The following is a 9,845-nucleotide window of genomic DNA, read 5'->3' on the forward strand; positions in this document are numbered from 1 at the left end:
GTTTGAAAAGGCCTTGTACTTGCTAGGAAGGTGTTCTACCACTTGAGCCACACTCCCAGCCCTGCTTTTTATTTTTAAAAACTTTCTTATATATAATACAAAAATGCTTAAAATTTTATAGAAATTTTAGCAAGTATAATAAAGTATGAAAAATAGCTACCCATGGGCTGAGAAGATGGCTCAGTGGTAGAGCACTTGCCTTGCATGCCTGAGGCCCTGGGTTCGATTCCTCAGCACCACATAAGCAAAAAGAAAAAAGCCAGAAGTGGCGCTGTGGCTCAAGTGGTAGAGCGCTAGCCTTGAGCTGAAGAGCTGAGGGATAGAGCCCAGGCCCAGAGTTCAGGCCCCACGACCAGACTCACCGCTTCCCCCTCCCCCCCCAAAAAAAAAATAGCTACCCATGATGCCCTTCTCAGAGATAGTGGTCAGTCTCAGTCATTTCCTGCCATCTGCATATAGTGTCTGTGTAAGGTTGGTGTAGACTGGATGCACACAGCTGAGACTTGACTCAGGTGCTATTGGGGTCCTAGACTACTGTGGGGCACAGTGGGGAGCAGATAGGTGGGTTTAAGAGCCAGGTTTCCTGGTAACTGATGGAGCCTGGCAGGGAAAGCTGTGGTGTTGGGGTGTCCATGCAGGGCAGTCTGCAGCACTGCAGAGGTCCTGGATAGCATTTCACCTGTGCAGGAAGGCTCTGCAGCTGCTAGTAGGAAGGAGCAGGACTGTTTTGTGCCAGCCAGGGGCAGTGGAGCCTGCAACCCCAGGCAAGAGAACCAAAGCATCAAGTGTGTGGGCTTCCCAGTGGGCCCTGGGAAGGGCTTGAGTGAGGCTGTGGGCTTGAGGCCCTGTGGCACAGGTGCAAACTGGTTGGCACCAGGGTAGAGATGCTGAGGAAAGAAATCACTCAAGCAGCTGCCTTGGGAGGCTTTACTGTGCTCATCCTGTGTGCAAGCTTGAGTGCCTAATAAACCCACAGGTTTGGGTGGTAGCAGCTTTGCTTGTAGATGAAGCCAAAGGTCCCACAGCACACAGCTAGCAAAAAGCACAGCTGGCACCCAGGACCAGCAGCACAGGCAGCCCTTTCCCCGTGGTCCTGGGTGAGGATGCGCACAACATACCTACAGGACCTCTGTCCCTTAGCAAGGACAGCTTAGATCTCCCTCTACATTAAGGTTCTTAGTATTGAGAGATGGGATTAAAAAGGTGTGAGAAGGTATTCATGTATTCACTTAAAGACATAAATTAAGAAATCAGAACAGTACATTTTTGCATTTTAGTAGTCAGACTGCAGTTAATCTGCTCACCTCCCACATTAAAATGCCCAGCAGGCAGTCACTCAGCAACATGGAACATGCAAACCAGCAAGGGAAGTGACAGGCCCCTTCCTGCACAGCAGTTCCAGTCTAGCTTCAGACTGACCCTCAGCCCCATGTGTCCTGTGCTGCTGTGCAGGAGGCCTGTGGCTGCCTCAGCCAGTACCTGGGGCGCTGAGTTAGGAAATGCTCACTTCCGGGTCTGAAACCTGAGTGCCACCACCAGGAGCCACATGCTGCATAGACAAGAGCCACCTGCGGGCTGAGAAACCATCCTGCCAAAGTTGGTTCCTTTACTGGAGACGTCCATGCCACACACATCAGCTCTTCAGATGTTTGCAGGGCTGATATGCAGAGCAGGCCAGGCAGCCACACTGGCTGGATTTAAGACCTAAGGGCCTTCTAAAGATGAAGAGCTACCCTTGCCACAGGTTCACTGCAGGAGGGGGGGAGGGAGGCAGGGGTGGAGGAAGGGCTGGTGATGAGGCCACATTGGCACCAGTGCTCCCAGTGCTAAGGCCTGTGCATGTTGGTTCCCTTCTAATCTTTCCTGTGTTAAAACAAAGTGGGTAATAAAATACAGGGTCCACCCTTTAGAAACCACCACAGGTAAATGAAACTTGTACTTTGAATACTTCACTCATCCCAAGAAATGGCTTGCTGAAACATGGGGATCATCTTGGCTGTGAAGAAACTGTCTTGAAGCCCCGTGATCCCTACTTTTCTTTGGGAAACATTCCCAGTGATTCAGCATCACTATGCTGTCACTAGGAGATGATAACCTTCCATGACTGAAACACCCAAGCCATTGTAGGAAGACACAAGGATACTGCCTGGAGTTACCATAGGCTATAAAATGAATAAAACTATCATGCAACCTGGGGAAGCCACCCAAAGTGGGCTTAACTGGTTCTGCTGAGGACCTGATACATCCATATTCCTCAGCTTCCTGAGATGTAAAAGCCCAAGGAGGCCGAATGGCAATTGTTAACAGGAAGTCTTCACATGAGGTTGGCAAGGCCAAGTGGAGCTGGTGATGGTGTGTTCCCTGTACCACTCCTCCATGCCATCGCACTCAGGCCCCTCCTGATAGAGGACTGAGCCAGGCTCTCAGCCCAGGGCCCTGAGCCTGCTCCTCGGTGCTCTGGCAGCCATGGTGTCTGCTGCCCACCCAACCAGGGCCATCACACATTGAGAATCCTCTGAGCTGGAGCTTGAAAGATGGCTGACGGGTTAGGCGTGAATTTCTTCCTCACTTCAGGAACCTGAAAAGTGAAACATGGTTACATCAGTGAACTCACTTCCACCAACCCAATCTCTTCCCTTCCCTCAACACAAATGCATATTTGGGGATGGACCCCAAGACTTTACCTGTGGCCCAGTACTAAGCTATGTCCCCTCCCAGCACTTGTGAGTTGGATGGGTTGGGATTTTGGAAGGAGACCCTGCCCACCAAGAAGCCAACACTATAGACATGCACCTGGCTAAAGACAAGTGCTTGGTTTTCTGTTAAGGTTGACCAGGCACTGCTGTCCTTGATCTTAATGCCATTTGGTGCTACCAGAATCTGGCTCCTAGATCCCTATCCTGTAAAAGAGATATCTGGGGCTCCAACCCTTGCAGCCCTGCCCACTTGGACTAACCTGGAAACCTGGTCCAGGGCTGCCATCCCATCCAGAAGTGTGGGTTGTGATGACCTGAGCTGGTTTTGCCTTGGTGGATCTTGAGGGCTTCACCCCGGTCCAAGCCTGGAACTCTTGCCTGTAACAGAAAAATAGAGGCATAACCTTGCACAGTCATCAGGGCCTTGGAGTGCAAGGCCCTGTCCCCCGCTGCGATCCTGCTTCAGCCCAGCTGACTCTTCATTCTCCTTACACAGGCAATAATGGCAGAGCAGGTGGCCCAGACAGACCGCACCTGTCCAGCCCTTTGCCTGAGTGTTTGCCAGAAGTCCTTGCCAGCCCTAACCTCTAACTTACTTTCATGGTACAGGTGACAACAAGCCCAGTAAGGGCAGAACTCAGCACCTGGGCCTTATTTGCCCCCAAAATGGCAACCTCTGGTATGTTGGGCCTTAGCAACAGGTAAGTCCTGCTGTCTAGTCTTGAAACTTCTCCAGAGGCTAGGCCACTTATGACTAGAGGAAGTGCCAGCCTAGACAGTCCCTAGCACAGCAAGGTTCTCTGTACCTGATTATAACAGGGGGCTTAAGAAAGGTCAGCATTCTCAAGAATGTATGTGACATGTATATATGTAAATGTGTATGCATTTGGGAGTGACTGATAGTGGCCATCTCAAAAGCTGCAAGATGGCCTGGCTTTTGCAGGGTTCTAGGCGTTTTGAGGAATGGACTTGAGAGCTTCTTGAGACTCCAGGTAGGAAGCAGATCTGCGTGGGGGAAGCCAGTTCCATGGAGGGAAGGACAGAGATGTTATAGCCCCGTCCCATGTCCTATGGGCAGCTTTTGGTGGGAAGACTTCATTGTTCAGAGCCAACCAAACCTCTGTTTTGTTTTCCGTGCCAGTCCTGGGACTTGAACTCCGGGGTTGAGGTATTGTCTCTTAGCTCTTTTGCCCAAGGCTAGCTAGTGAGCCATAGCTCCACTTTCTGCTTTTTTGGTGCTTAACTGGAAATAAGAGTCCCATGAACTTCCCTGCCTCAGCTGGCTTTGAACCATGAACCTCAGATCTCAGCCTCCTGGAGCAGCTATAATTGCAGGTGTAAGCCATCAGCACCCAGCTCAGACCACTTGTTATCCTATCAGAATCTCCCTGCTTAGACAGGGAGCTCAGGAAGGCTGGGTTCCCATGGTCACGGACTGCCTGGTCAGTACAGCACTTGCCTGTGCACTGGGCTGCTCGCGCCCCTCTGCAGCCCACGCTAGATGTGCTCCGGCCTGGCCTCAAGCCCTGAGGTCAACAAAGGCGCCTTTTCTTCTTGGCAGCAACACAGCTGGGGCCTTGCTGGGAGGTCAGCATGGACAGGGAGGGCAGTGTCTATCCGTTGTCAGCACTCAGGGAGCCCTGGGTGCCAGGAAGAGGGCTGGGCCAGGCTGTCAGGTAGTTTTTGCTTCTGAAACTGCAAGATTCAAAAGACCAGCTGCCCAAACCATCTGCTGCTCTGTCTCCTAGGGAAGCAGGTCCTCCCCTGCGTGTGCCCTTCTGTCCCCCATCACCTGAGCTGAGCTGCTGTCCCAAGGCAGGAAGGGTTCAACACCAAGGCCTAGTAAGATCCCTGGGCCCACACGGGAAGAGGCCACCCTGGCAGAAAGGCACTTTAGTGGGACACAGAATGGACATAAGATGAAATCAGCAGGGCCTGGTGACTGCCCAGAAAAGGAGGAAGGCAGAGTATGGCTCCCGCCAAGATGATTTTAAAATATAAGCTTGGTTGTGCCCACTGTGTGCCAACCCCTTACAGTGTTCTAAGCACGCTCCTCTATCAACCCACCTCATGGGCCTCAGCCAAAGTACTGAACAGCCAGAGAGAAGTCTAAGTGAGGTGCTAGCAGGTGCCACCATGACAGGACCCCAGCTAGCAGTACAAGACTTCCTAAGACCATTCGCCAGGCAAACGAACACTGATCTTGCTTGGTGATTAGGAAAAGCAAGACCCTTCTTTTGGGAGAGGATGAGGCCTATGGATTCATAAAGACTCAAGAACTGTAGCTTGGGAGTGGCCACACCTCTGGGATGTCTTTGAGGTCCCTCTATCCATTTGCTTTCTGAATTTTGTGAGCAGCTTCCTTAGATGATGTACATCTTTCAAGATGGAAGGCAGAATGGAGTTGCTTGAGCCAGGTCTCAGAGGCTAGTGGGTATGATGCTGCAAGGAGCCAAGTTCTTCAGTGATTCTGTGTCTGCCTGAGCTGGGGGCAAAGGCCCAATCAGCCAATCTCTTGCTATTCCTACCCTCCAGAGGAGGAAAGTGCTGGAGAAGCAGAGTTTACACACCAGAAAGAACTCTGCAGAGGCCCCTTTCGCATCTTTCAGTCTTTTCCACTGCTGGCTTTGGGACCTGGTTCAAGAAACCATTGGGGCTATACCTTTGATCTCTGAGGCAAGAGGTGGGTTCCTCAACCTGCTCTGCCTGTCAAAGCTGGATCATCTTGCACTAGCCACTCAGTTGAGGAACAGGGATGGCTAACAGGCTTTGGAGTTACCCCACAACAAGCATGGAACCTAGTACCTGTGTATGCTAAGTGGAGAAAGTGGTAACTAGTACCCATGCCATCTGAGTGCTAAGAGGACTCACGGCCACATTCCAGCTCAACCTGTGCTGGATGGGTGAGGGACGGCCCTTGCTACCCCCCTGCTGCTCAGTACAGGGCTAGACCTGTCTGATCAGGGAGGGCTTCTGTCCCTTCTGCAATCCCACCACTCTGCAAGGTGCACACCCATCAGTGGTAGTCAGACCTGCCACCTGCCCTACAAGAGCCCTGCCTTCCCAGCCACAAACAGTGCCACTCAAATGCCAAGCAGCTTGACGAGCACCTGTCAGTGAGTACAAAACACACCCTGCTGCCACAGCCACATCAAGTTCCTTAATCAGGGCATACAAGTGAAGGAGCTTGTTCTGCACTTTGCTTCCTTGAGTTTTGTATGTTTAAGGGGTCCCATTACTGTGCATGTCGTTCCCCATCCTGTGGCTGTGCTGTAAACAGCCCATCCCCACATCAGGACAATGGGCTAGCTCAAACATCCTTGACCTCCCACCCCACCTTCAAGGAACCTGAGGGGGAAATTCCTGCCATAATGGAAGTGTTTAATAGCCTCAACTTAGAGGCTGCATAAATACCAGTAAGGGAGTAAGCATTAGGATATATATACATATATATACACACACATACACATAGGATAAACAACACATTTATTAAGATTCATGTTGTAAACCAGCCCATAACATGGCCAGACATCCACAGTAAGTGGGGGAAAGTGGCAGGGAGAAGGGAGCCATGAGTACTGAGTCCAGTAAGACTTAGCACCATCGATCTGGGAAGTGGTTGAGGCAATATTGGTTAGCCCAGTTCCATTTTTTTTCCCCTACAGTGTTACTTTTGTAAGTGCAGAAGGAGGACGCCCCCAGTTGTCCCGCAGACACCCTCCCCCCAACCCCGTCCTCGGTCGAGGTGTAGCCGGGACCCTAACATTCCCATGGCAGGCCCTGGCCTAGGGGTGGGGGTCCATCCGTGCACCCCCGGTGTGGCTACTCCCGCCCCATAGAAATTAAGGGGAAGCTCGGTTGCCAGGCAGGCCTTGGGGACCGACCCTCTGCCCGAGGCGGCAGCGGGCTCCGGGAGGAGGGCGGGCGGGCGGGGAGCTCCCGGTCCGCGGCTGCCAATCTGGACGGCGCCTGCGGTGTCGGGGCGGGAGCGCGACCTGACCTCCGAGTCCGCCGGAGGCTCTCGAGGTCGTGCGGGACTTGGGCTCTTCCACCTCCTCCCCACCCGGTCCTCCCGCCCCGGCCCCGGCTCCCCCGGCGCCAGGCCATACCTGTACGATGTGGTCGCTGCGGCGGCGTCCGCGTCGCCGAGGGGCAGCACGTAGACGCCCCGGGCGGGGGGCGCCGCGCCGCGGCTCCTGCGGCCGCCAGCCCCCGGCCCGCGTCCCTGGGCCGCATCGCGGGCTCCCGCGTCTCGGGGCGCCGCGGGCGCCGTCCACACGCCGAAGTCGCGCTGGTACTGAGTGAGCGGCACGTCCCGGCCGGGGTCCCGGGCGACGACGGCCGGCGACGGGCCCCTGCTGGCGGCGGCGCCCCCCGAGCCCGGCTCCTCGCCCTCGAGGTCCGAGTAGCCGTGCAGGGTCAGCGGCACCGCCACGTCGGAGCGGTCCAGCTGGTTCCAGCGCCGCGCCAGGCAGCACAGGCGGCTGATGCAGGGCCACGCCATGCCGGTCCCCGTGCGCGCCGCGCCGCGCCGCGCCGGGCCGCGCGCTCCGGGCCGCGCCGCTCCCGCCCGCGGCCCCGCCCCCGCGGCCCCCTGCGCCGCCGCGGCGCCGCCCCCCAGCCTGGGCTGTGCGCCCCGCAGGGCGAAGCGCCGCGCCGCCCTCCGCAGCTCCCCCCCAGCCGGTGCGGGCGAAGGCCGGGGGAGAGCGGGCACCACCGAAGGCCTGCGGGCGCCAGGGGGCACCCGAAGCCGCCCGCGGTCTTGCCCAACTTGGATCCAAAGTTCCCAGCCTGTAATGGGCTTCGCAGAGGCGGGCGCAGATGGAGACGGCTCCTGTCTCCACTGTTCGGTGCATGATTGTTCCATTGTTCCAATGCAGTTAAGTGAGGGTAACCGTCCAGCTAAAGGTCAGTTTAGTGCAGGACAGGGACAGAAACAACTTCCTAGCCACCCTCTGAAGGCTGAGTCTCTCATTCATCCTCCGTATGCATTGCAGACCAATTGCCAATAACACAATTGAAGCTGAATTAGCCAGCACTCTCAAGCTTGCACTTGGAAAAGATCCAGTCTGCATCTCAGAGGACTGCGGTACGGTCCTGACCAGTCAGTCCATTCATCTCTCCAAACATCACTTTAATCATAGCAAAGGAGCCTACTGAGCAGACCAGGCCATGGCCCACCAGGCAGCTATGTATACTTTCTATTCACATTCATTGAACTGCCATTCAGATACAGCCAATGGGGTCTGGAGATCAAAAAGCCTCCTACCACTACCAAGGAAGTCTGCTCTCAGAAGGTGAATGGAAAGAGAGAAAAAAAAAAAAAGGCAGGGGTGTGCTTAGGGGAGCCCCATGCACCAGCTCTCCAGGCCCAGAGCAAGATGCCTTTGTGAACTCTGTACCAGGCCCTGGGTTAGCCTGGCACATCAAGTTGGTGTCTTCAATACTCCTGCAGAGAAGAAAAGCAGCTTTTAATTTTTTCCAGTGCTGGGGAGGGGACCTAGGGCCTTGTGCATGCTTAGACAAGTGTTCTGCCACAGAGACACACCCCAACCCCTTTTCTTTCTTTATTCATCAAACAAGTAAGTCCTTGCTGTGTGCTAGGAGTAATGCTGGTGCCCACAGGTTTACTGTGCTGGGCATCCAGACACAAAGCTGGACCACGCCAAGGCTGCACAAACAGGAAGGGAAGGCTGGATTCACACCTATGGTAAGGCAAGAGGATGGATAAGGATTAGAAAGAGTAGCAGAGTGCAGATAGGTGGCTTTGGTGGCCACACAGGAATTTTTTTTTTTTGACCACAGGAATGATTGAGGTGTTCCTGGTAGCCATATGGAGAAATACGAGACATTTAAGAGGCCAGACCCGCTAAAAGTCTCCACAGTGCAAGGACTGAAGATGAGAACTGCACCAAATAGGCTCAGAAACTGGGCATGAGTGGAGCAAGGTTCTAGAAGTAAGAGGTGAGACAGAGAAGCCAAAATTGGCTTCATTTCAGCAGTTGGTGGTGCCATGCCTTGGGCTGGAGTGATAAAGGGGGATGTGTGCACAGGGTGGTCCTAGCACCTGGACCCCTCGATGTGCTGCCATTTATTGAATGAGGGGAAGACTCAACAGGTCTATGGCTGTGACTGCAGAGGGAGGCTACACAATGGCAGGTGGCATTCAGGGGACTCCTCACTTCAGAGGCCGTACAGCTCAAATGGTACATGAGTCAGGAAGGCAGTGATCAGGGTTGGCAGAGAAACCAAGCTAAGAATTCTCACTGCCCTAGTGGGCTAGTAGGAGAGGGAACTGCATCCAGGCCTCGCAGAGGCAGCATGAGGCCCAGGACCTCCCAGACACTTGTAGGAAGCATGGTTTTTCCCTGTCCAAAGATTCCAGTGCTGAGGGACTTTATGTGAGGGAATGATTCATATACTTCTCTTTTTTCCTTTTTGTTGTGCTGGGGATTGAACCCATGCTAAAGCCTAAAACGCTAAACAGGCATTCTATCAACAGGCATTCTATCTATATCTTGAAGCACACTCCCAAGCTTGACCTTACACACCTTTTTGGGAACAGAATCTGTGTAGCCTCGACTGGTCTCAGACTTCTAATCCTCCTGCCTCAGCCTGCTGAGTGCTTGGATTACAGGTATAGGTCACTACTCCTAGCTTTCTAGAGACTTCTAAACATCCCTTCACTGCCACAGAGCAGGAACACAGGCCAATGTCCTCACTGGCTGTTTTCCTGTTCTGACTGTGGCAAGATGTAAACATCATGAGAACTCAGCCTCCTGTCCCATCTTTGGAAACATCTTACCTCAGCTAATAAAAGGTTGTTAACACGTGTAGAAATGTTGTGGCAAAGTCCCCTTCCCCCATCCAAAGCAAAGGCTTGGTTAAAATTATCTTTTCCAGAAGGGCTGCTAGGAAAGAATGCGTGCTAAGTGTAAGTGGTATTACACAGCAGAGGTGATTTCAGCTTGGTGGGAGAAGGATACAACGAACTGGAAATACTGGACTTTAAGAGCTAGCCACATGATGTTCCTCAGGCTACTTGGTTCCCATCTTGCTGAGGAAGTACAGCTCTCAATGCTCCCCAACCCTGCCACTCAGATGGCTCAGTGTACCCAGCCTGAACAAGGCTAACATCGGGGCCTCAAT

General features: G+C 53.6%; 1 protein-coding gene across 1 annotated transcript; it reads right to left on the reverse strand.

Annotated features, from left to right (window-relative positions):
* Nucleotides 1-1,259: 1,259 nt before the first annotated feature.
* Map6d1 (MAP6 domain containing 1) lies at nucleotides 1,260-7,200 on the reverse strand. The gene is made up of 3 exons (XM_042699637.1): nucleotides 6,806-7,200; nucleotides 2,957-3,074; nucleotides 1,260-2,578 (listed from the first exon to the last, which is right to left on the reverse strand). The coding sequence occupies exons 1-3, from the start codon at nucleotides 7,198-7,200 to the stop codon at nucleotides 2,498-2,500; spliced, it is 594 nt and encodes a 197-aa protein (XP_042555571.1). The 3' UTR covers nucleotides 1,260-2,497.
* Nucleotides 7,201-9,845: the final 2,645 nt, after the last annotated feature.

Source organism: Dipodomys spectabilis, unplaced genomic scaffold, assembly GCF_019054845.1.
Source record: "Dipodomys spectabilis isolate Male_0828 unplaced genomic scaffold, ASM1905484v1 ptg000260l, whole genome shotgun sequence".
Taxonomy (NCBI): domain Eukaryota; kingdom Metazoa; phylum Chordata; class Mammalia; order Rodentia; family Heteromyidae; genus Dipodomys; species Dipodomys spectabilis.